Consider the following 27,608-nt stretch of genomic DNA (forward strand, 5'->3'; position numbering starts at 1 on the left):
TTCTTTCCCCCTAATGTAAATAGTTTTCAGCATTCTTAATAGGTAATGACTATGTATGGACCCTTTTGCTTGCCTAAACATTATAATCAAGTTCTCATAAGTTAAAAATTACTGGGACTTCACTAGTGGTCCTGTGGTTAAGAATATGCCTTGCAATGCAGGGGACATTTATTTGATCCCTGGTTGGGGAACTAAAATCCTACATGCTGAGCAGCAACTAAGGCCACAACTAGAGTCTGAGTGCTACAATGAAAGATCCTGTATGATGCAATGAAGATCCCACATGCCACAACTAAGACCCGATGCAGCCAAATAAATAAGAAAAGAAAAAAGTGTATAATGCAAGTAATTTATTTTTTTAATCACTGATAAAGGTTTAGGGACTAGAAAGATGTCCATATATCTTTCTAGTCCCTAAGCCTTATCTTTATTTTCCCTATCGTCTTGCTCCCTAGAATACACTGACTTTGTTTTTTAAACAATTTTAAATTCATAGGGATGACTTGATAGATGACAGACGGTGTGGAAATCAGTAAGGGAAAGTAGGTGGTAGAAAAGAAGAGTCACAACAGGCAAAACGTCAGAGTCATCACACCAAGATGACACTCAACATGATAAAATTTATTTCAAAACTTAAAATTGACTACACATTAATAAATACTTCTAACATGAATGTAGAAAAACTACTGTGCATGTTCTAATACAGTTTACTAAAGAATCACAGAAAAGGTAGTCTTTTACCTCTTGGCCAATGAGAAAACAATCCGAGGGTAAGAATAGCCTCAAGGATATTGTGTGGAATTGGGGGAGGGAAAAAGGAGCTGATAAAATCAAGAAGAACTTTCTACTCTTCTTTCCTCACTAGGGCCTTAAAATTAAAAATCTAAACAAACATATTTAATTTCTTTCTCAATTTTGGTTTAGAATCATTAGTTGGCAGACAGGATAAAAAAAACTGGAAACAGGTACACAATCTGAATCTAGATCAGATCCCTCTGAATGATGGTGGGCCCATGAGGCCCCTTGTTGGCCAAGCAGGAGATGGGACAGCTTGTGCTTAAAGCACATGCTTTAAGGCATGACCACAATCTCAACAACTTGAGAACTGAAGGCACAGTGTGATGTGACACCCGCCTCCATGTGCAAGCTAAGTCCTTCCAGAGCTGTCTTTGTATAAACTCATCATCCTGTCAGCTGGCCTGTGATCTAGACCCTCCACCTTCTGGAGCTGGAGTGGGGGTGAGGGTGGGGAGGGGTTGGGGGAGGGGACATTTCAATCAGGCAGCTGTCCAGCCCCCTCACTCAAGCAGAGACCCCACAGAGAAAACCCCTCTGGCCACTTTTTTCTGTAAACACTCAAATGAAGCAGAATCTCACAGTTTTGGAGTTCCTGCTCCTAATTAGAAATGCTCTCTGGAAAGAGGCAAAGATAGCTTCTTGTCTGACCAACCCCCAGTAGAGTGCAAACGCCTGCTCTGGGAGGCCTCAGGAAGAGGAGAGGACCCTCAGCTACCCCTGGCTTCCTCGGGTCTTTTTCTCAGAAGACAAAACTTTCCAGACTGAAGTCACAAGGCTTCAAGCTAAAAACCACCACTGCAGTGTGGGCTGTCAGGAAGTTTCCGGGTAAGGCAAAGAAGGAAGAAGAGGGTTCTCCTTGGTGTTGATACATGAACTTGTGCCAAGAGCAGGAGAAGGCAGCAAAAGGGAACAAAAGAGGCTTGTGCTACTGCTTAGTACAGATGAGCAATGGCTTTAAAGGGAACAGTTGTTTCAGGTTCTGAAGGCCAGGACTTGGTCATGGAGGGACTCCTGCTGCCCTGCCATGGGTATTAGTTTGGCAGGCTTTTGAAGCTAGGGAGGACAGGACTCCCCTAGTTCAACTCCTTCATTTTCCAGAGGAGGAACCTGAGGCCTGAGAGGGTAGGTAGCATCCCCAGGCTACACAGCTTGGCATGTCTGCCCAGGGGACACAGAGAGTGGCAGAGAGGCTTCAGCGAGTGGTGTGGTCAGTGTGGGCAAACATCACGCGGCATGTGGTTAGTTACATTCAGGACCCCCGAGGATGACAATATCCCACCCCTGGGCCTTCTGTTGCAGAAGTGGCCAGGCCCTGGACTGAGCTTATCCATGTGGTTCCCTCAGGAGGGAGTGTCTTCACTTCCCCGTCCGGGAGGCCACCTGGATGGCTTTGATCCACTCGATGCGCTCCTTGGGGGTGGCTGCTTGCAGGAAATAGTGAACTTCATCAGCCGTGATGATCTCAAAGAGGTTCTCTTCTTCACTCTTCTTGCCTGGTGAGAGAGAAAGTGATGACAGTGAGCATGGGTACCAGAAAGGCCACCGAGCTCACCCTCCTTCTGCAAGCAATGAAATCCCCATTTTCCAAGTGTTCTAAGGAAATTAAATGTGATTTTCAAACTTACCAATATTGTATGCTTATACATTTATATATGTATGATTTATATATATATATATATATAGTATAGACAGGTATGTAGTATGATTGTGTTTGTGTGTTTAAGAAGTAAGTATAACACTCAAGGAGAAACATTTTCTTTCATAAGCAAACTAAATTTCTCATTTGTGCACTCAGTGTATAATGAGTAACCTATAATAGTGTCCGTGAGTACCTTTCCTCCACTCACAATATAAACCAACAGCTGGACCTCAATATCAGCTTTCTTAAAAAATAAATTAAAAAAAAAAAAAAGATATGCCACCAGTACCATCAGTGTAGTCTAAACTAATTTTTTATCAAGCCCTAAGTGAGCATCTCTACTGAAAGATTAGAAGGCAGAAAACTGGCCAATACTGTAACAAGACTCAAAACACATCCATCTCAGATCAAAAAGGAGCACACTCCCCACCCTGACAGTGAAGGATGACTCTAAGGGGAGAGGGGAGGGAGCAGATCCAGGAATAGTTAAAATCTAGGCATTTGCAGCTGCAGCATTTCCAGTCCACCTCTATAGTATCACTAGCCCAAAATGACAAAGAGAAACCAGGCTCTGGGGGTCTGAACTGCATCTCCTGCTGACACTACTCACTCATTCCTACACCCGAGAAGACAGTCATTTCATCACCAAATCATAGACTTGTGATCAGCTGGTAGGACTCCATCATTCTCAGAGAAGGAGCCAAGACCCAGATTAGTTAGGCAACTCACTCAAAATTGTGCCCCTAACTAAGTAACCTAGACCTAACATAACCCCAGAGCACTTCCCGTTCCCCACACTGCCTCCCGGCACAAATGTTCCTCTTGTTGTGGGACATTTCCTGGTCTGTAAAGGTGCACTTTGAGGAAGGTTGGGCTCCATCACAGGCATCAGGAGGTAAAAAGTCTCCCCACCCAAGCCGGTTCTGAGGTGACGGGTTTTTCTCAGCATTGTGTTAGGATTTATTCAAGGCATCCACAAAACCACTACAGCTCCCCAAGACCCAGAGAGCCAGGGCAGCAGTTGAGAGAGAACAGCTTTGGTTCTCTCTGAAGTTTTCAGACAGTGAACTCATTCATGCCTGAGTAAGGGAGTGAGTGAGGGACTGGCTGCTGTTGGCTCAGGGTGCACAGGTGTGGGAAGGGAGCCCAGAGAGACACACCTGTCTCTCCCCAAAATTCATTCTTACCATCTGGGTTGCTCTCCACTGAGGTCACCACACAGCCTCTCAAGTGAATTGCTCCCAAGGGATCGTCCCCCTGAAGGAGAAAGAAGTCCTTCATTATGTTTCCAAAGTAAAATATAGGCTTATACTTGATCCTCTTGGTGCAAAAGCCACACAGGTTCACTGTGGTTTAGAGAAGAGTGGAAGGAGATTAAAGGGAACCCGTTCTGGATCCTCCACCCCTCTTCCCACTTCACACAGCGGGGAGGCGGGGAGGACGAGGAGACGCAAGTCAACCTGAGCTTCACGTCTGGAGGAAAGTGGCAGCCGGGGCAGGTAGGGAGGCAGAACCATCACACCCCCTGGGAGAATGGCCAGGTGTTTCCAGAGTCCTTTGGCCCCAAGCAACAGACATAGTAGTAGAACCCGCAGAGGAGGGAGTCAAGAAAGCCCTGCAGAAGCTGAGGACCCAACCCAGATAGACATGACTCAACTTATTAAGGAAAAAGCCCTCTTCTGAATAGTCAACAGCCTACACGATTGGGCTCAAAAGATGCTCTCATCGAAATAGGCCTCGAAGAGGAATCATCACTTTTTTGCACATTAAACCAAGAGCACAGTGTTGGGTTGGTTGAGTTCCTCTGAAAATATCAGCTTGGGATAAATAATAAAAAATTATGTTGTGTTGATCAAATAAATGACCATATAATGATATTTTCTTCCATCCCCTGAGATTCTACTGGCCTCAAAGCCTAAGGTCTCAGATCTTTGCAATAAGAAGGGGTTGGAAAAGGTAGAGGAGGGTGAAGACAGAGGGTGCAAAGCAGGAAGGGCCTGGGCAGCCCCGTGATTAGGAGCAGCGCAAGCTTTTCGTGGGAGGGTTTATGGAGCACCATTTCTCACCCCAGCAGGGTCGTAGTAGTGCAAATAGGCAGGGTCTTCTCTCAGGATGAACTTCCTCACTTTCCAGTTCTTCCGCCTATGGCCCTATATCCAGGGTCAACATAGGAAACAGAAGGATGAGTTTTTAGCCTCACTCAATACACATCCCACAGGATAAGTCTTGTTGAATTGAAAGAAGAAAAAAATAAAGACATTCTATCTCCAGGAAAATCCAGGCCACAACCCAGGCCTTGTCAGAGATAGCACTAGAACCTATGAACAATTTAGATGTTATTAAATTGTGGGTTAAATTATTTCTAAGATCATCTCACAGCTTTAGCATCATATAAGACAGCACCATGTATAACATGCTATGTTAGGTAATGTGGGGCTATCAAGAGATCTAAGACATGGCCCTGCTCTTCAAAGAGTTTATAATCTATGTGGAAATATAAAATAGCAAATGTCCAAATCAAATAATCTCTATAGATAAGAGTTTTTCAAAGGATTTTTCATTTTATTTTACGTATGATAATGTAAATGTCCATGGTACCCTCTGCATACATCTCACCCTCTCCTCCCCTCTCCTCATGTCCATAAGTCTATTCTCTATGTCTGTTTCTCCATTGCTGCCCTGCAAATAAATTCTTTGGTACCATTTGTTTAGATTCCATATATATGGATTCAAAGGATTTTTTCTTAATTTACTATTTATTTATTTGGAAACTTCATTTGTTTTTTTTTAAATTTTCATTGAAATATAGTTATTTGCAGTGTTGTGTTAGTTTCCGGTATACAGCAAAGTGATTCAGTTATACACACACATGTATATTATTCTTTTTTAGATACCTTTCCATTATAGCTTATTACAAGATATTGAGTATAGTTCCCTGTGCTGTTCAGGAGGTCCTAGTTTCAAAGGATTTAAATGAAGGATATATAATTGTGGGTTTGGCACATCAAAGAGAGCCTCATAAAAATCTTCACTTATCCATGTGGGACACATAGACAGGTGAGAAAGAGGTGGGTGGGAAGACTGTTGACAACAAAAAAAGCAGTGGTGGGAATATGGACGAGTAAGACCATCAGGCTAGAAGTCAGGGTTCATGAGGTATAGTAGAGGCAAGTTTGGAAAAGTGGAAGGAGACAGTAAAAATAAGACACAGGGTTTGTTGTCACTGATAGCTTTTGAGTTGGAAGCAAAAAGATTACTGTAACATTTTAGAAGATTAATATGGTGACAAAATATAGGATGGATCAGCTAGGGGTTAAAGATAAAGCCAGGGGAAATATAATAAGGTAGAAAGAAGACCATCAAGAAATGATTACAATAATTCCAACATAAAATTAGTAGAGACTAACAACAGGGAGCAGCAATGGAAATTGGAAGCAGTAGTTGTGACAGAAACAATGAGGAAGAACAGGACTTGGCCCTTCGCTAGAGAACCAATGACTCTTCCAATGTCAAACACTGACATTCTAAAATTCTTTTTATGTGTCCCTGCTCTTTGCCTTAATTGATGTTACCCATAGGCTAAGAACACTAAGGTTACGCCCCACACCATTTTTGCCAGATCTATAGGCACACAAATCATGTTCTCTTACACAATCACTGGGTGAGTATCAAGTACTCAGGAGTCAGTGGAAGAGGAAGGTACAGGAGGATGTGAAATCAGCCAACCCTGGCCAACTACCACATTGTCTTGAGGTCCTCACTGGCACACGGTGTGAGGCGCTGAAGAGTTATCTTTCATTGACTGAGTGTTACCTGAGGCACTTTAAGGAATACAAGCACAGCTGGGGTTTCCAAGAATTGTTGCTGCTCTATCAACATCTTTTATGTGCGACACAATTTTATATAAGGGACTTGAGCATCCACAGATTTCGGTATCCATGGCGGGTACTAGAACCAGTCCTCTGTGGGTACTGAGGAACGGGTGTACTTACATTCAACTTAGTTCACTCTAAAAATGTTTGCTGTCTATTACAGACTAAGGATGCTGAACTCAGCAGCAGATATAAGAAAAGTACGTGTAACACATTGTCCTTTCTCATCAAAGAATCTACATGTGGTTGAGAAATGAGGTATTTTATTCATCATAGTCACAGAATGAATTATATAAAAAGGATTATGTTTAATATAATCCAGTATCATTCATCTTCAAACTGGCTATGTCCCCCAAACAGAATTAATGCCTCTGGAACCAGTGAAGGGGGTAGAATGAGGGTAGGGACTGACCCCCAAGTGGATGCATCTCCTTCCCACCTATGAAGTATGGAGCACAGGTGCCCTTTTTTGAGATAAGGCTTCTACCAGATAACCCGGGCTAACTCACAACAGAAGACACAGGGTTAATTAGTTTTTTTGGTATTTAAAAAGATTTTCAAAAATCTCTCAGATGATCCTGCTATGAGCTAGGATCATAAACCACTGAGATAAGGGACAAGAAACATTAAAGGGGGACTAAGGCTCAGACAGTAAAGCGTCTGTCTGCAATGCTGGAGACCCAGGTTCGATCCCTGGGTCAGGAAGATCCCCTGGAGAAGGAAATGGCAACCCACTCCAGTACTCTTGCCTGGAAAATCCCATGGACAGAGGAGCCTGGTAGGCTACAGTCCATGGGGTCGCAAAGAGTTGGACACAACTGAGCAAATTTACTTATCAATTCAAGTAGAAGAGGTTTTTCTTCCCTCTCCCTCCCCTAAAAATTAGAGGCGGGGGGAATATTGAAAAAAAACAAAATTCCTGAATGAAAAAAAAATTGTTTTTTTCATGTTAAAAGGTGGTTTATGACTATTTAAACAGTGACATTTTGATAATAGGATAAACTAACTTTTAAGAAAATGGTGAACTCTATAATTTTTTATATTGGCCACACACCAGAATCTCTTGGGGACCTGTAACATACAGAGACACTGATTTAACTGGCCTGGGGTGCAATTTTAACAGATCCCTGAAGGATTCAAATGTACGCCACCTGAGCTATTGAAGGCTGACCTGTACCTATCAACGGCCACATAAAGAAGATGAAGAAAAATGGAAGAGTAAGCCTACATCTAGTCCCACTACTTTCAACACACACTCACACCACAACCCTCAGCTGACTTTTGACCATCCAGCATCTCCATTGCATCCTTTGCCCAGACCTCACTCCAGTCCAGGCTGGACTTCATCTATCCCTATTCAACCTTCATGTTCAGTTTTCTCAGGGTTCCACTCTAAATTAAGGCTTGTCAGATCAATTAATTCAAGAAAAGTCATCCATGGCTGATAATAACATAGAATTATAGAAGATATCATAAGGAAATAATGAAACTCCTTTCCAAGTGACTCCTGCCTTAACAGCCTATGATCAGAGCCATATACATACAAACATTCGCCAGAACCAGTGAGGAAGCAGGTGATGGGCAAACTCTGCCTATGGGCAACCTCTAGAACCTACCCTGTGTAAGGCTGACCCTGCTCCTTTGTTCATTCTTTAATCTAGTCAGTGGGCATACAAGTTATTAGAATAGTCTGGAATTTTTTCTAAGCTATGGCTTTTTTTATTTCTTAGGACCCTGTTCTCTCAAAATATAATGTGAAGGTAAGTTTTCCACATTAATGCTCTACTTCTAGTGAAACTCAAAAATCTCTATCTATACTTAGTCAACCCAAAGTTCTCCTTTTTAAATGTAAATAAATATATGCTCAACTTTGGTTCCTCCCTCTTCACCCAGAAGTTCAGGCTTCTATCATGAGATAGATCGAATCTCTCAGTCCCGTGAGATCTATAGACAATGCACAGAAATCGTGCAGCAGCCAGATTCTCTCTTTTATTAACATATACGGAGCGGTGCCTTTGAGACAGCTCATGGCACAATCACAAGGGGCAAGACCTTGGCCTCATAAAGCAGCTTAGGCTTTTATGATAACATATACTAGCATCAGTTGTTTCACTCTTAATATTCCTGTTTTTCAATTGCTTCTTGTCTACCAGGTGCTGACCCTGGCTTCCTCACTCAGCTCCAGCCATCGGGTTCTCCTTCCTCTTGGTGTCCCAGGCCTTTGCACTTGGTAACTGACCAGAGTTCTTCAGCTCACCCCAGCCCCTGTCTCCCAGACTGACAGTGGCCGGTATCTGTTGATACCTGATAATGACTGAGTCTATGCCCTCTGACCGGATTTGACCTTCATCTGTTGCTGCTCCTGCAGAGCTGGCCTGGGTATGGGCTCACCGTGACCTCCCCACAGTCTGTAATGGTACTTTTTGGTCTCAATTGTTTATGATGTTCCTCTTCTGGGTGCGGCTTCTCTCTATTTCCTGCTTACTTTGTAGGGCGGAAGGATAGACCAATGGAAGAACTTTCATTGTGAAACATCTGTCTTTTGGATGGCATCTCTTTGCCAACTGATATCCTCCAACTAATGAAAAGGTCAGTATTTTCCTGAAACATTGATAGAAACTTCCCTATTTTTAGGTGCTTCTGCCCTGCCTGCCTCAGTCCTCCTGACGTAATGCCACTTTGATCATCTACTTAACTATTTGTCTGTCTTTCACCAGGTCAGTTTCATTCTCTAGTTGACTATTCACCAAACAAATTACCATTTGATTCTATAGAATACAAAATACCGTTTGATCCTACAGAATACAAAGGGCCCGGTTAGGGAGAAAGCCTAGGGTAGAATATAGTGACCACTCACCTGCTTCAGTAAACATCCCTGCTTGATAATGACTCCTCTGAATTCTTCTTTCAAAATCACATCATCATCACTGGAATTCTCTTCACAGAAGAACCCACTGTCTGGCTGTTGGGGAACCAAAGAGCCAGTTTATTTTTCCAGTCTTAGGCATAGTGCTAATTATACCACCTTCATCTCCCCCTTCCCTCTAGCCACTCCTTCTCCCTGTGATTCACATCCCAACCTGAACGTTAAAGGCTATTCCTTGGTTAGCTTGTTTCCCCTCCCAACTTTTCTTGTTTCTAGATGCCTATTTCTTCTTTTTTTGTTTTGTTTTGTTTTGACTGCACCATGCGGCATGTGGGATCTTAGTTTCCCAACAAGGAATCAAACCAGAACCCCCTGAAGTGGAAGCACAGAGTCTTGACCACTGGACCACCAGGGAAGTCCCACCTAGATGCTTATTTCTTGTTGCTAGATGCTCCCTTGTCTCCGTGCAAGTATGATCTTGTCAATATACTTTCATTTCCTGGGTTCCCCAAGCTGTATTGGAAGTCTAGCTCAGCACATCTCTCCCTTCAAAGCCGTCCTTCTCTGGGGACCTCATGGCCACACTGCTGAAAGTGAGCTGGCTGGTTTATAAGACACTGTGCATACAACATAACCTCCACATGCCCCCTGCCACTTGGCTCCCCTACTTTAAGAGACCAACAGCCCAGGTCCAGCCACATCCTCTGAGTTCAGGCAGGAACTGGGCCTTGCTCAGCTACACGAGACCAATGAATCACACAAGCCACTGTGCTCGGTATTTTTAGACCTACATTTTTTTTAGAGTCCTACATTTAAATAGCTATAAACAACCAGGTTGAAATTCTGAAAAGAAAAAAAAATTCTGACAGAGGAACTTCCCCAAAGTGAAATGAAACTCTCTTTGGTGCATTCACTTCATTTTTATAAGTAGCTTCCTTACTTTTGTGCTCTGACCCCAAATAGAAATAAAATTGCCAGAATCCCCCTAGAAATCCACTGCTGCCAGATGGCTCATGTGACCCAAGATTAAGTCCATGTTGTACCGTACAGTGTTTCCCAGTCTGTGGGAAAGCATGCCACTGGAGGTATCCATGATGACAGGGGGAAGGAATAAGGATGAACATATTTTGTATTGAGTCATGTATTTCAATGTATATTTGGACTCCCAGGGGCCATAATTTTGCCAGTTACTTTTCCTTCTGCTACTGGATCTACTTTGACTAAGTGGGTGCCTGGCATGTGCTCAGTCCCTAAGTCACATCCAACTCTTCATGACCCCATGGACTGTAGCCTGCCAGGCTCTTCTGTCCTTGGGATTTCCCAGGCAAGAATACTGGAGTGGGTCGCCATTTCCTTCTCCAGGGTATCTTCTCGACCCAGGTATCGACCCCTCATCTCCTGCATTGGCAGGCAGATTCTTTACCACTGAGCCACCAGGGAAGGCTCACCTGGCATGTTCTAGGGCCTAATAAGCTTTTACAAAAGAAAGTCTTGCTTAAAATAAAAATAAATATAGCAAATTTTTAAACAAAAATAAAACTATTCAAGTAAACAGTATTTTCCTTTAGACTAATTCACTGGATGTGACAGGCATTTGGGAGAGGGACAGCTGTGAAGTCAAGGACATGGACCAAAACTGTAGGGCTAGGTACTTTCTTTCACATCAGCAGATATGAACTGAAATCAACCTAGAACCCACCCAGGCCAACCCCCATGCTCAGAGGAGTAGATGGGTAGCTCCCTCACTCACAAAGTAGTAGAAGGCATCAGGGTTGTCCAGGAAAGGGTTTTCAGCAGTTCCATCCACCGCGTTCTTGGAGAGGTCTCCAGCGGGCTGCAGGTAGCCTTCGTTGAGCAAGGAGGAGGCGATCACGAGGCCTTCCTGGCGGTTCCGAACAGACTTATTGGAAACCAGCCAGTCAATGACACAGTTACCTGGATGGGACCATCACAAAGAAGGTTAACGCTCTTAAAGAACAAGGCACTGACAGTTGCCCCTAGAGAGCTGCAGAGCACCCGGGTGTCTTACTTATTTCATCGTCCCTGTTACTCCAAAAAGGAAAAATGAAATTAGTGAGATGGATACCTGGAAACAAGAGGAACCATGTAACTGGTTTTAAAAAAAACATCTACATGCTCCTTAATGAGCAATGCATGCGTAAAGAAATCGTTTTTTACTAACCCACTCATTTCTTCCATTGATGACCCAGAACTTCTGCTGAGAGCTAAGTTCAGTAATGGCTATTGGGGAGGCTCCCCTGGGGGAGTCTAAAAGGGAGATCTGGGTAATGAGTAAGTGTTGTAACAAGTGCCTTGCCGTGGGGTCAGTGCAGTGGAGCTGCTGGGTCAAATCTGCAGGAAGGCATGGAGGGGTGGGTGGGGCAATAGGTACTGTTTCACAGAGGAAGTGACAATGTTTGTCAAGCATTTGCTTAGGCAGGGGCCAGAGGAACCAGCAGGAGCTGAGGGAGCAGCAGTGTGAACAGACTCAAACAGGCATGAGGGATCCCTGCTGGGGGATGGTGGGAGAGGGGCTGGTGGACAGAGGACAAAAGAAGACAAGAGAGAGAGGAAGACACAGGGTGGGTGGGGAGAGCTTTGATGGTACATTAAGAATTTGACAATGAGGAGCTGTTGCAAGTTTTTTTTTTTTTTTTTTTTTTTTTTTTTTTTTTCCAGTGGGTTTTGTCATACATTGATATGAATCAGCCATGGATTTACATGTATTCCCAATCCCGATCCCCCCTCCCACCTCCCTCTCCACCCGATTCCTCTGGGTCTTCCCAGTGCACCAGGCCCGAGCACTTGTCTCGTGCATCCCACCTGGGCTGGTGATCTGTTTCACCATAGATAGTATACATGCTGTTCTTTTGAAATATCCCACCCTCACATTCTCCCACAAAGTTCAAAAGTCTGTTCTGTATTTCTGTGTCTCTTTTTCTGTTCTGCATATAGGGTTATCGTTATCACCTTTCTAAATTCCATATACATGTGTCAGTATGCTGTAATGTTCTTTATCTTTCTGGCTTACTTCACTCTGTATAAGGGGCTGTTGCAAGTTTTTAAGCAGAAAACAACATGTGCTAATATGTGTATGTCCTAATTTAGAATTTGATGTCATCCCTTACTTCGAATGTCACACCTTTGCAGGGTCTAGCAGGGACCTTGAGAAGTCATTCAGTCAGCCTTCTGAATCAAGGGAGGACTGTGAGAAGAATAAAATGACATTGACCCACCAACTGGATTCTTAGCAGGCTACAATGAAGCTCTGTATTAAAAATATTTTGTACAACCAACAAGGACCTATTGTATAGTACAGGGAACTATACTCAGTATTTTGTAATAATGTATAAGGGAAAAGAATCTGAAAAAGAATATGTATGTGTGTGTGCACGTATAACTGAATCACTGTGCTGTACACCTAAAACTAACACAATATTGTAAAGTAACCATACTTCAATAAAAGTAAATAAATAAAACAAATTTCTTTCAAACATTTATATATACTATATATATATATATATATATAAATTTATGTTATTAAATATACTTATACATTATTACAAAATACTGAGTATAGTTCCCTGTGCTCTACTATATATACTGTACAAATATAGCCAACCAAAGAGCCAACTTAACAGGACCCAGGTCATCAAACCAGTAAGGTATATCATCTTTGAAACAAGAGTGCAAGCAGTTAGTTGATAAGTGCACCTTTCATGAATTTCATATACAAAAGGCTTTGCCCAGTTTTCTTTCTCCGGAAGGAAAAACTAATTAATAGTGCATTTCTGCTTTTAATCCTTGCAGTGACCCTGTAAAAGAGGTAGGGAGGTAATTACAGACCTCTTTTAAGAATGACTCAATGGACATGAATTTGAGTGAACTCTGGGAGATAGTGAAGGACAGGGGAGCCTGGCATGTTACAGTCCATGGGGTCACAGAGAGTCGGACACAGCTTAGCGACTGAACAATAAAACATTATGCAGCCTCAGACATCCCTAATATTGTCACTTAAATCTAACATTCAGTGTCTTGATTCTTATTTATCATCTTGCTCAACTCTGTGTCTATTTCAACATCCTGCCATTTTCTGGGGAAAAGTGACCCTTTGACTGATATAGCTGGAACTTCTAAGATTTTACCTTGAACCACAAAGTATAGGCCTACCTTTCTTTCTTTCCATGCTGGGGAAGTCCAATGATCAGGTCCACCGGTCTGTGTTCCATGACACCAAACCCCCCACCTCACTCCACATCCCCCCCCAACACACTCAAGGCTGAGCAAGACCTCCATATTTCCCACCCCAGAAGCCCCACATCAGACCCACAAGACCTTTTACCTGTGAAGCAGTGATTGAAAATCTTCTTGTCCTTCTCTAGGTTCAGTTCTTTTACTCCTTTTTCAGTGTCTTTCATGGACAAATACAAGGCACTGCACAGATGAAAACACGTGGATGAGCAGGAGCAGTTCAGTATAGCCCGTCCTCTTGGACTCGCCAGCTTGGAGGGGCTGGTCCTGAGCACAAGCTTCCCCTTTCCCAGGTGAAACCTGAGCCTAATCTCTCCACTGGATCATAAGTAGGTCATTAGAAGGCAGAGCTCATACTTGCATGAACTCTGTGGTCTGCACAGCATTCGGCAAAATGTACTGGGAAGGTATTTAATAGCTCTTAAATTCACTCAATTCTGTTGATTTAGCTTTTAGTATCTGAGATGGAGAGTTGTCCCCAGTTAGATGTCAAAGATTAAAGGTTCTCAGGCCTCAATATTCATGTCCCAGTTCTTTGTACCCTTTAAGAGACCAGCTAGTGTAGACATTTGACTCCAAGAAAGTGGATGTGTTTTGGTGGGGTGTAGGGGTGAGTGACTTCACTTTCACTTTTCACTTTCATGCATTGGAGAAGGAAATGGCAACCCATTCCTGTGTTCTTGCCTGGAGAATCCCAGGGACCGGGTGGGCTGCCGTCTATGGGGTCGCACAGAGTAGAACACGACTGAAGTGACTTAGCAGCAGCAGCAGCAAGGGGGAGTGACAAGGGGTTAAAGTTTCTTTTTTTTTTAATGTGGACCATTTTTAAAGTCTTTATTGAATTTGTTACAATATTGCTTCTTTTTTTAATGTTTTGGTTTTTTGGCTGCAAGTATATGGTATCTTGGCTCTACAACCAAGGATTGAACTCGCACTCCTGGCATTAGAAGAAGTCTTAACCACCAGACCATCAGGGAAGTCCCAAGAAAGTGAATGTTTTGACTAAACTTATCCTTTATCCTAAAATTTATAAGAGATAAAACAAAATAGTGAGATGTTCTCATTTTTGTCCTTGAATAATAAAGATAACCTTATCAGAAAAATTGCAAGCAACAATTTTGTGTGTCTTGTGGCTCCATGTAGCACAAACATCATTCCCACTTAGCTCTGACAGTTGTGGCCAGAAATGCAGTCACAGGGACCACCCACCCAGCAGCTACAGCTGGACTAGGCAACTCCTCTTGGGTCTTTACCAGAAAGCTTTCTTGGTGAGAAAAAGTGCTCATTCTCTCTAAGCTCAATGTGCAAACTTGATCAAACTCCTATGACCTGCCAAATCCTGCATTAGGTGTGCATGGGGCTTTTTCCATTCTCCTCCTAGGGACTCCTTGCATTTGGTAAACAGAATCCTGGATGGATGCTGTAAGTAGTCAATATGAAATTCTTCCTGGCAGAGCTCCTGTTACAGGGTACGTGCCACATAAAAGCAAAAACCAATAAAAAATAAAGACACTCCTAAAGAAAGGGACGTAAGTGATATCAATCTTTAGGCAACAACTATCACCTGTCAACTATCACCAGTCAACATCAGAGGTCACTAAGTTAGGTCGGGGCACAAATGATTTCTGCCTAGGAGAGAGATTCACGCCTGCTGAACATGTGAACTTGAACTTGAAAAACCTTACTTGCTTGGACACATAGCTCCTATCTTTTCCTACCTATGTATAGATCCTGAAGCTTTCTTTTAAGAGTAATTTACTATAGCTATTTTATAAATGTAATGATGTATTATCTCTTTCTCTCCTCCCTCCTTTTGCTCTATCTCTCCTTCTCCCTGTCCCTCCCTCTGCAAAGATTACACAGACATGAGGGAATTCCCATGCCTCCTCTCCTCAGCTTTTAGGCTTTGGAGACACCATGATCACTCCTTCAGAGCCAGGTAAACATCTTAGTACATCAAGTGCAAGTAGTAAGGACTGGTAAGGGTGTGCACAGCCTTTAAAGGTGCCCAAAGCAGACCTTGGAGTAGGGTCTGCTGTGAGATTGCCTCAAGGAGTGGGGTGGAAGGAAGGAAGGGTGAAGGAAAGTAAACATAGAAAGTCACCCTAAGTCAATCGTTTCCGGCAGTCGAATGGACCTCCTGGTGGATTTTCTCGCAAACTTCTGGCCTCCTTCAATGCATTTAGTGGCCTTCTTGATGTCCCGAACCCAGCCATCTCTCTCCTCCAGGAAGGCTGCCTGGAAGAAGTGGTCCTGCTGTTTGGTCGTAGTGATCTTAAACACAAACTGAAATCAAAACACATCCCATTAGGAATGACTCCTTTCAAGGGTGTGAGGGCGTTTATGAAGCACAGGAGTTGAGCAATCCCTGTTCTGGAAATGCTTAGCCAAGAAAGACCCAAATGCCCAGGGTGCAGGGTGAGTGGTGGGGAGAGGGACTGGCCCACGGAGCTCCATTCACATTAGTAGGCTATGCAAAGGTCAGCGCCTGACAAGGTGTTCATCACAGTTAACGACGTCAACTCACCATCCTTTTTCCAAAGTCCTGACAAGGGCTAGTCAGATTGCTTCCTTTCAAGGGAATCATTCCTTTGGGGCTGTTGTCACTCTTCTTCTTATAGAATTCAATTCCATCTTCTAACAATACAACCCACATGGCTTTCCAAGAGTTGAACATGCTCCCCTGTGATGCCAACAGAAAGATCCGGGTAAGGATGTTTTCTAAAGCTCTTCTGTAGATGCCACAGGGCTTGGTAAACAGCCTAACTTTGGCCAGTGTGGATGCAGGCGACCCACATTTGTGTGACCAGGGGAGAAGGGGAATGCCATTCTTCTGGAACTTCTTTAAAATTTTTAATATAAAATGTATACACATCTATCATTAGCCCATAAGCCTCTCCTGGGCCATTATCAAGGGAATATGGTATGGATCTCAACTCTCCTTCTCGTGCATTTCAGACTGACTTTCTGCAGCGTATTTTCTGCTCCTAACCCTGCCCATTGTTTTCAGTTCAACTTAAGGATGGCAAAAGAATCTACCTCAAGTGCCGACTCAGACTGCATAGCAGCTGGTGCTTGAAGCTGGACTTGAAGCTGGACTCACTGGAAAAGCGCCAGCATCAGTAGCATGTGCCATTAATGGCAGCATGGAAGCTCCACTTACTTCCATCCTTTGGTCTAATCAGATTTTATCTGGGTATGAATGTCAAGAAGAGACTCAGAGCACAGCCTTGTGTACAGGCATGGATAGGAGGGATGAAAATCACTTTCAGAATGGTCTCTGATGCCAGCATGATGCTATCATGTCAATCCTTACTTTAAAAGTTTTCCGTTTGGGTTGATGCCAACTGTGCCTTGAGTAATAGATAACCATTCTGACTAGGAAGTCTCTCTTTCTTGGCTGTATTTTAGGAGGACTTTGGAAAAAGAAGAGAATAGTGTTCTTCGCCTCTCATCTTTGAACTCCTGATTGTCACCCTGTCATGACTACCACAAAAATGGAATTATCAACCAGTTCCCAGAAGATCCTGCTGCTTATCTTAAAATAACAAGAGCCTCTATATAAAGGTCCAGTTGCCCAAAAGGAAGACTACTTATGCAAAGAAGATAAATACTCATGGAACTATCATTTTGCTGGTCCAAGTGTTTCCTTTGTTTTAGTTACTAAAAAAAAAGTTTCTAATTAAAACACACGCTCTCTTTTCTGTACAGGCAGAATAACTATTCATGCTAACACTGTATTATTTCCCTTTTTTTTAAAAATGGGCAAGGTCAGACACTATGCCAACACATGAAATAATTTCAATCAAATGTCTTTCTGTTTTACATCTACTGGAGAGAAACTCAGAATATAAAACACTCCTGCAAATCAATAAGAAAAAATACAAACTATCTATTTTTTAATGGGCAAAAAACTGGAAGAGGCATTTCATTAGAGATGGTATCCAAAAAGACTCTGAAAATATGTTCAATATCACAATCCATCAGGGAAACTCAGATTAAAACCACAATGAAATACCTCTGCACACACACTAGAGCAGATAAAATTCTGAAAGATTGAGAAAAGCAAGGTTTCACAAAGATGGTAACTGGAACTCCCATACATGGCTGGCAGGAGAGCAATATGGTACATTCAATTAGGAAAACTGTGGAGAATGTTCTAATTCTTAGAATATATATGTTGATACACTTAGGCACAAGGGAGCAAGATGTCTGAAACTTATTGCCAAATATCTCAGCAAAAAAAATATGTGTACATATTTATATAGGAATATGGAGTGATAAGGCAAATGTAGCCATGCATTAACAATTAATAAATCTAGGGAAAATAGCTATAGTATATAGCTAATTGCACTATTTTTTCCAGTTCTCTGTGACTTTGAAATTTTTCAAAATAATTGAGGAAAAGTAACAAATTAACAATATGACACTACTAATTATTAAAATTTGGGATGTGCTTTTAGGGAAATATATAGACAAGTCTAAAAAAATCAAGTATCTGAAACTAGTAAAAGACCTACTTACAGAGCTAGGAGTAGAAGTTGGACCAGATGACTGCTGAAATGCCTTTCAAGGCTCAAATTTTAGATTCTACTTCACACCTATCAAAGATTTATAAATGCCAGAGTCACTCAGGGCTTTTGACCTTGGAACTGGCATAAAATGAGAAGTCAGCCAACACTGCATTCCTTCTGTAGACAGTTTAAATAAAACTACTATGCAGCCAACTGTTCAAAATGAGTTTGTGCTCTCCTAATTCAAATGTAGCCTCAAGGTCTGTCTGCTCACTCGGAGGAGGGTGTCATTTGGGATTCAGGGCGGTTGTGCTCATTGAGGAGGCTGATATTGGTAAAAACAAGAGAAATCCGGAGAGCTTATAAAGTGGGGACTTTCTTCCAGGCTTGGCAGTGGTTAGTTAGGTTAGGATGATGGAACTCTGGGCCATCTCTCTCTGCATCTGCCAGCTTCTCCCTGGAGTAACCTGACAGCCCCTCCCCTCCACGATCCCTGTATTTCCCCTTCTCTATCCTTAACTCTCTTGGTGCTCACACAACAGCAAACCCAGAAGTGTGATCACAGAGTGTCCATGCTAGAAAGACATTTAGTATCATCTACCATCACCCTCATCACACAAGTAAGAAAGGTGAAGCTCGTTTAAGTAACTGAGCCTAGTATACTCGACCAGTTAACGTGAGACCAAAATAAGAATCCAGGTCTCATGATACCCAACTTTATCTTCTTTCCACTTCCTCTTAGATGCCATCTTCATTCTGGTTCTCACATAAATTTCAGTCATACTGGAATCTAAATCAATTTTTAGGTCACTTAGCCAGCTATATATATAACCTCATATATATGTGTGTGTATGTGTATAAAATCATGTGTGTGTGTTTCTGTACTTAGTTACTCAGTCATGTCTGACTCTTTGTGACTCCATCAATCATAAAACATATCTAAATCATAAATCACATCATAGCATGATCATATATAAAAGATATGCTTTACGACACTGTACATATATAAGGTTTATCCATATAAATAAATATATATGTGGCACATGCCTGTTTTCTTCCATTATAGGCCAAAATCTATACAATTATGTGTCAGAATCGGCAGGTTTTAGGTGCTGAATCAAATTTAAAGTTTCCCAGTGAGTCACTGTACATCATCATGGAAATGGCTAGTTTCGTGCATAAAAGTCTGACACTACATGACACCGAAAAAAGAAAACTTAAAGGTCAAGATATTTGACCATATAAAAAAATTGAATTTTTGTATAGTAAGAAAACAAATGAACAAACAGCAACAATAACAATAAAATCCCTGAACAACTGAAAAACAAATTAAAAGGTGTAGATATTTATAACAAATTATCATATAATTAAAGATTAATATCCTTAATATATGTTCAACCCTTTAGAATCAATAAGAAATATACAAACCCTATCAATTTTTTTAGATGGACAAACAATATAAGCAGTCCATTTTTTTTTTTTTTTAAGCAGTCAATTTTTAAGAGAAAAACATCTGGGTCCAATAAACGTAAAAATACACTGCTTCAACAGCATTCAAACGCAAATTAAATAAAATATAATCTTGTTCTTTAATATGTTTTCTTAAAAGATTTATAAAATATATGAAGATTTGGGGAAATTGGCATGTGGAGGACAAAAAGCAGCTCTATGAGTCAGCACTTTGATGTGGGATGTCAAAATGACTGAAGTCAATTGTGGGCTATATAAATAGAAGCATAGGAAAGTAAGAAAGGGTCTAACTTTAAATGGAGTCTAACCAGTAGTGACCATGGAGATAGGTGGCCCAAACTCAAACCCCAGCTCTGCCTCATTCTAGGAATGTGAACTTGAGGAATGTTTAAACCTCATTTGCTACATCTGGCAAATGGGAATAATGCTACTACATATTTCTTAGGATGACTGGCAGATTAACTGAAATAATCTATGTAAATTGCTAAGGGCAATATCCAGAACATAGTAAGCATCCAATAAAACCTACCTAGTCTCTGTAATTCTGTGTTTATAGATACACACCAGGGCTTTCCTGATGGCTCAGTAGGTAAAGAATTCGCCTGCAGTGCAGGAGACACTAGAGGCACTAGTTTGAACCCTGAGTCAGGAAGATCTCCTGGAGAAGGAAATAGCAACTCACTCCAGTATTCTTGCCTAGGAAATCCCGTGGACGGAGAAGCCTGGAGAGCTACAGTCCACGGGGTCACAAAAGAGTCAGACACGACTGATTGGCTAACCATATAGATATACCTGGAGGATGAAACTGAGCTCCGGAAACCTTGAAGTGGCAGATCAAGTGAAGCCTGTTCTATACGCCAATGAATTTTTTTTTTTTTTAAAATAGAGAAAATGGCATCTCTCTCGGGGAATTATTGGAACTCACAAGTTTGGGCTCAAAAGGGGACAGACAGAGTACATGAGGGCTGTCTTCAGAGGTATGAAACACTGACTTGTTTTGAAGTCCCAGCAGGTGAAAGTTTCAGGAAAAAAAACAGTTTGAAGCTGGAGCCCCTTATACAGAGTGAAGTAAGCCAGAAAGATAAAGAACATTACAGCATACTAACACATATATATGGAATTTAGAAAGATGGTAACGATAACCCTATATGCAAAACAGAAAAAGAGACACAGAAATACAAAACAGACTTTTGAACTCTGTGGGAGAATGTGAGGGTGGGATATTTCAAAAGAACAGCATGTATACTATCTATGGTGAAACAGATCACCAGCCCAGGTGGGATGCATGAGACAAGTGCTCGGGCCTGGTGCACTGGGAAGACCCAGAGGAATCGGGTGGAGAGGGAGGTGGGAGTGGGGATCGGGATGGGGAATAAGTGTAAATCCATGGCTGATTCATATCAATGTATGACAAAACCCACTGAAATGTTGTGAAGTGATTGGCCTCCAACTAATAAAAAAAAAAAAAAAAAAAACAGTTTGCTGCATAACTTACCGAAGAAAGTCAAATTAGTGAGTTCCCTGGCACAAGAGGTCTTCTAGCATGTTTGTGAACAGATTAGTAAAAGAAGTGCAGGACACAGATGAGAAGTTCAATTAAATACTTATCAAAATACTTCACATTCCTTTCAATCCTCAGATTCTACACATCTGTTCCAAAAAACCTGTTGTCCCTATTATGCCTTTAGTCTTCTAATTCCTTATCCTCATCTGAACCCTTGGGCCTCGTCTGCAAGAAAAACAATAAAAAAACAACCCCCACAAAACCCTCAAAAACACGTTTAACATGAATGTCTAAAAATGACTCCATTAGAAATTTTTTTAAGTTACTATAATACGAACCCCTGACATTTTGGTTTCTCTACAGTTTAGTTCAGTTCAGTCACTCAGTCATGTCCTATTCTTTGTGACCCCATGGACTGCAGCACACCAGCCTTCCCTGTCCATCACCAACTCCTGGAGCCTATTCAAACTCATGTCTATTGAGTTGGTGATGCCATCCAACCATCTCATCCTCTGTCATCCCCTTCTCCTGCCTTCAATCTTTCCCAGCATCAGGGTCTTTTCAAACGAGTCAGCTCTTCACATTAGGTGACCAAAGTATTGGAGTTTCAGCTTCAGCCATCAGTCCCTCCAATGAATACTCAGGATTGATTTCCTTTAGGATGGACTGGTTGGATCTCCTTGCTGTCCAAGAGACTCCCAAGAGTCCTTTCCAACACCACAGTTCAAAAGCATCAATTCTTCGGGGCTCAGCTTTCCTTATAGTCCAGCTCTCACATCCATACATGACTATTGAAAAAATCATAGCTCTGACTAGACTGACCTTTGTTGGCAAAGTAATGTCTCTGCTTTTTAACATGCTTTCTAGGTTGGTCATAACTTTTCTTCCAAGGAGCAAGCGTCTTTTAATTTCATGGCTGCAGGCACCATCTGCAGTGATTTTGGAATCCAAAAAAATAAAGTCTCTCATTGTTTCCATTGTTTCCCCATCTATTTGCCATGAAGTGATGGGACCAGATGCCATGATCTCAGTTTTCTGAATGTTGAATTTTAAGCCAGCTTTTTCGCTCTCCTCTTTCACTTTCATCAAGAGGCTCTTTAGTTCTTCTTTGCTTTCTGCCCCAATTCCTAGTCTCAATTATTTTTCTCTGGATGTTGGTGGATGTTGGCAATCTATCTCTGGTTTCTCTGTCTTTTCTAAATCCAGCTTGAACTTCTGGAAGTTCATGGTTCATGTACTGTTGAAACCTAACTTGGAGAATTTTGAGCATAACTGCTAGCGTGTGAGATGAGTGCAGTTGTGCAGTAGTTTGAGCATTCTTTGACATTGCCTTTCTTAAGGGTTGGAATGAAAACTGATCTTTTCCAGTCCTGTGTCCACTGCTGAGTTTTCCAAATTTGCTGGCATATTGAGTGCAGCACTTTCACAGCATCATCTTTTAGGATTTGAAATAGCTCAACTGGAATTCCATCACCTCCACTAGCTTTGTTCATAGTGATGCTTCCTAGGGCCCACTTGACTTCGCATTCCAGGATGTCTGGCTCTAGGTGAGTGATCACACCATTGTAATTATCTGGGTCATGAAGATCTTTTTCATAAAGTTCTTCTGTGTGTTCTTGCCACCTCTTCTCAGTATCTTCTGCTTCTGTTAGGTCCATACAATTTCTGTCCCTTATTGAGCCCATCTTTGCATGAAATGTTCCCTTGGTATCTCTAATTTTCTTGAAGAGATCTCTAGTCTTTCCCATTCTGTTGTTTCCCTCTATTTCTTTGCATTGATCACTGAGGAAGACTTTCTCATCTCTCCTTGCTATTCTTTGGAACTCTGCATTCAAATGGGTTTATCTTTCATTTTCTCCTTTGCCTTTCCCTTCTCTTCTATTCATAGCCATTTGTAAGGCCGTCTCAAACAACCATTTTGTCTTTTGCATTTCTTTTTCTTGGGCGTGGTCTTGATCCCTACCTCCTATACAATGTCAGGAACCTCTGTCCATAGTTCTTCAGGTACTCTGTCTATCAGATCTAGTCCCTTAAATCTATTTGTTACTTCCACTATATAATCGTAAGGGATTTGATTTAGGTCATACCTGAATGGTCTAGAGGTTTTCCCTACTTCCTTCACTTTAAGTCAATTTGGCAAGAAGGAGTTCATGATCTGAGCCACAGTCAGCTCCCGGTCTTGTTTTTGCTGACTGTATAAAGCTTCTCCATCTTTGGCTGCAAAGAATATAATCAATCTGATTTCAGTATTGACCATCTGGGGATGTCCATGTGTAGAGTCTTTTCTTGTGTTGTTGGAAGAGGATGTTTGCTATGACCAGTGTATTCTCTTGGCAAAACTCTATTAGCCTTTGCCCTGCTAACTGGTTTCTCTACAAATGATGATAAAGCAGCCCCCACATTTCAGACATTTGCCTTTGTATTGTGGTAAGAAAGTGAACAAAATGCTATCTTTACTCTCAAATGCTCACAGTCTAACTGGGGAGAGAGTGAACTTGACCTGCAACTCCAGGTCAGTGTGATAAGGCACAAACTGAGACAGGTCTTCCTACACATGGACAATTTCACAGAAAGAAGTCATGACTCATTGCTGAAGGTGGAGAAGCTTGATTTTGTGTGGAACCCCCTCCCAGACACCTCCCTTCACTTCTCCTTTTCCTCAAACTTCTCTTTTCCCATGTTGACATACAACTAGAATTCAAAGGAAAACTATTTGATGGTCAAAACTACGTATTGAACTAAAGCAGAACTGTGAGTCAGTATCATCTATTCTCCCATGCTCGTGGGAAACGTTATTTTACGTTTGGTGTTACAGTCAATGAAGTTCTTATTTCTGCTACATTATAGATGGCATCATTTAGTCATCCAGTCTGATCTATGACATCACGGGTATAACATCTCAGATCAGTGGTCATTTTGTTCATGTTTGAATACTTTGAAGGCAAGGAAACTAATTTGTTCAGCAGTATATTTTTTTATATAAATAAACTTTTCCAGGTTGGACAATTTCTCAATGAAAACATATTAGGTTAGCAATAGAGAGATGTCACAAATGTTTAACAGCATGGTTTCTGGGGTCTTAGGGGTTTAGGTTCAAATTTCCACTTTGTCTCTTCCAGGTTACATAGCCTTAGGCAAGTTACTTCATTTTTTCCAAACCTTAGTCTCCTGGCTTGTAAAATGAAAATAATATAGTACTAATTTCCCATTGCTACAAAGATTAAATGAGATAATACACTTAAAGGGCTGATAACTTACACCTAGCTTGTAGTAGATGCTCAAAAAATGGTTACCATATAGGCAGATAAGATAACACAGTTTTGTAGGCAATACTGTGAAGTCATTCTAGCCTAAGGTTCTCCTGGGTACCACCCATCACAACAACGGCGCTTTGGAAAAAAGAAAATCACTGCAATCTGAGCCCATGAGGGCCACATAAAACATGGTTAGGCATGGCTTTCTGTGACACTGGGATCACACTGCTGGGTTCCAGTCCAGCTCTGCCACTTAATAGCTGCGTGACTTTAGGCAAGGCCCTTTACCTCTCTGTACCTCACCTTCCGGTGGCTCAGTGGTAATGAATCTGCCTGCTAATGCAGAAAACGTGGGTTCAATTCCTGGATCAGGAATATCCCCTGGAGAAGGAAATAGCAACCCACTCCAGTATTCTTGCTTGGGAAATCTCATGAACAGAGGAGCCTAGTGGGTTTCAGTCCATGAAAGTCAGATCTTACTTTCCTCTTCCATAAAGTATACGTAGTAGTTGTACCCATTAAATGTACATAAAGTGCATTAAGTGGTTAGATCTATCCCTGCTACAAGGTAAGGGCCACATATGCTGGCTACTCTGACAATGATAATTCAGTGGGTGCAGATCATAGGGGATTATTTCATGGCATCTGGAAGACAAGGTTTGGAAGAACTGCTGGGCAGAGACCACTGAGTCCTGCTCTCTGTTTTGCCCCAGGCTTTCCTCCTTCTGCTTCCGTCTCTTGCAGCCACTTTCTTTCCTAAAAAAGTCCCTTGTCCTCTCTCTAACCACTCCTATTCCTGTGCTTTCCCCAGCCTCACAGGCCACCTAAATTCCTAATACACTCTTTGGACCAGTCCTGCCACTCAACATGATGCCTGGATTGGTTGTCATAGAAACAATAGTTCATTCTATAAATTGTGTAGAAATGAGGTTAGTTTTGGAGGTGACTTGGTGGAGTCTAAGTTATTGGTTGCATATAACCTGCTCCTCTCTCTTCTTTTAAGCTATGATTACAAACATATTCAAATCAGTGATATGCTCTCAAGGACCTCCAAAATATGTTTATGCTTATTGTCTGGAGTAACCCCCTAATCAGAGACAAAGAGAGGTTGAGGTCACTGCACACACTCTTGCCCACAGTCCAATTTGTCCAGGCCCCACTCTGGCTCTGCAAAGTTCATCTCACCCCCCTTTAGCTGACTGGGGAAACCTGCCTTTCAGAAGGCTTCCTGGGATCAACAAGATGGTGGTAGGCTTTGCAGTTAGGCAAGCCTGGGTTTGAATCCCAGATTGTCCTCTTATCAGTTGCTGGATATGGGCAGGTCACTTATTCTCTCTGAGAAACTAATTTATAGAGTTAAAAATACAAGTATACAATATAAAAGCAATTTAATTACAAGATGCTTAAATTGTTTTTAAAACAAACAGAAAACCTTTGCAGAAAATATTTCCATTCACCTGCTCCTGTCAGGATACTAGCCTAAGCAAGCAGGAAAGAAATAGCAACATTAATTATTACTGGTTCTCAAAGAGATTATTAGAGCCTACTGAAAGTATCTACATACACCTCTGTGTATATATGTACATCTTTTCCAAAGGATGTTTCAAAATATGGCTGATGAGACAGAATACCAGCTGAGGGCTCATTTATTCTCTGGCACCTACTTGTAACTCTCACAACCACAGACACATTACAAACCCTAATTTAGGCTGAATTTACTCTGAAGATCCCAGTGTACTGGAGACAGGCTCAGTGCCAGGAGACAGGGAGTAAGTTTCTGATCCCAACACTGTCACAGCCATGCGACTTTGAGCAGTCACCAGCTTCTGGGTCTCAGCTTACTCTTGTGGAAATGAGGGAATGAGGTCAGATGGTCTAAGGTCCCTTCTAGATTTAAATCAAAACAGAATCAGGCAGCAATATGAGCAGTTTGACCCCCTCTTAGTACAACACTTCAGGCTAAAATTCAGGTTAAACCATGAATGGCCTAAACAGAGTCCCACTATGCACTCCATCAATTAAAAAACTGGACCTCTGAAGGAATGTACTGAATTTGGTTCACTTCTAACACCCTGAGCTCACGTGGGTCAGTGTGAGTTACTTGCTCATAAAGGTGTTGTCCACAGGATGCCAACAAACCTATGTGAGAACTCACCCTCCTGGGAAGATTCACAGTGACCAGTGACGCGGCACACACCCACCATCAGAAGACAAACCAGCAGTGCTAATGAAGTTCAGTTTCCTGATGCCTAACCATTGAAACTAAGCTTTTTTGAGTAAACTCCTGTCTCTATTTTCTAACCTTTAAAATGGTGTATCTACCTACCATCTTAACAGCATGTTATACAAATTCCCTAAGAACTGCGAATAAAGAGATATCAGTCCAATAAAAAAAGATAAATAAGCTACCATTACTGTATTACTATATCAGCTCATCTTTAATCATTCGCTTCTTCTTCCTTTCCAAAAAAAAAGGGGGAGGAAGAATTTAACTAACAAATGAGTAGTTTCTCCTAGTAATAACCTCTATAGCAGAAGAGTTTGAGTCTTCTGGCATAACACACAGGCATGACTCTTGAAAAGGATGCTCTAAATCATGAAGGATTTCCAGACCCTGCATTCTGGAATTCTCAGTCCTACATAATCAAGCTATGCTGACACCTGGGGTGGAAACTTCCACCTTTAAGAACCAGAAGGCAGTAGAATGCATACTGCTTCTCCCCACAACCTTCCACAACCTGCAGCACTCTCCTATTTCAGCGGTAGAAAGTTCAAAGCTGGACCCCAATCCTCCCCCACCCTATGCCCAGGGTCACCGTCACAGGTGACGCTTTGCTTACCCTCTTCACAAGATAGCCCTCCCTGATCCGCTTTGGTTCCATGTCGGATGGACAGACAGCCGGGTGCCCTCACAGATGAGTCGTCTCAGAAGCTCACCCTCCTCTGAGAGCTGTGGCAGTTGTGGGCTGCTTTTCTAGAGCAAGATCCTTTTCACAATTTCCCCTCTGCGGGCGATCTCGTGATCACATCCTCTTCTCCTCACTGGGGTGGAAGATCGGAATAAGGAACTGCAGCTTGAAACAACCCATTCTTTGCTAATGTTGGAGACTTACCATAAGTACAGTTGGGTTGACTATTTACCTGAGGGTCAATTTTTATTACCAAAAAGGAAAACATTCTCCTAAAGGGAGAAAAATGGCGAAAGTGAAAAAGAAAGCCCTACTCATGGAAATTGTCCTGGCTTAGGAATTATTCCTGAGAGCCTCAAAATGCTTAATAAAAATGCCAAGAAATTTGAAACTGTCTGGTGAACATAAAGGCAAATACTATTAAGTAAACGTCTGTCCCAGGTATTCTCCGAGGTGTGTTTCAGCCGATCTCATTTAATGTAGCTGTTACAAGAACCACATAGGGGACAGTATACTGTTCCTTATGTAAAA

General features: G+C 41.9%; 1 protein-coding gene across 1 annotated transcript; it reads right to left on the bottom strand.

The window, feature by feature from the left end:
* Positions 1 to 600: 600 nt before the first annotated feature.
* Positions 601 to 27,155, bottom strand: PLEK (pleckstrin). Its single transcript, XM_061155166.1, has 9 exons — positions 27,009 to 27,155; positions 15,954 to 16,109; positions 15,531 to 15,712; positions 13,518 to 13,609; positions 10,926 to 11,110; positions 9,167 to 9,271; positions 4,504 to 4,587; positions 3,625 to 3,694; positions 601 to 2,291 (listed from the first exon to the last, which is right to left on the bottom strand). The coding sequence occupies exons 1-9, from the start codon at positions 27,048 to 27,050 to the stop codon at positions 2,155 to 2,157; spliced, it is 1,053 nt and encodes a 350-aa protein (XP_061011149.1). The 5' UTR covers positions 27,051 to 27,155; the 3' UTR covers positions 601 to 2,154.
* Positions 27,156 to 27,608: the final 453 nt, after the last annotated feature.

The sequence above is a fragment of the Dama dama genome, chromosome 11 (genome assembly GCF_033118175.1).
Source record: "Dama dama isolate Ldn47 chromosome 11, ASM3311817v1, whole genome shotgun sequence".
NCBI lineage: Eukaryota > Metazoa > Chordata > Mammalia > Artiodactyla > Cervidae > Dama > Dama dama.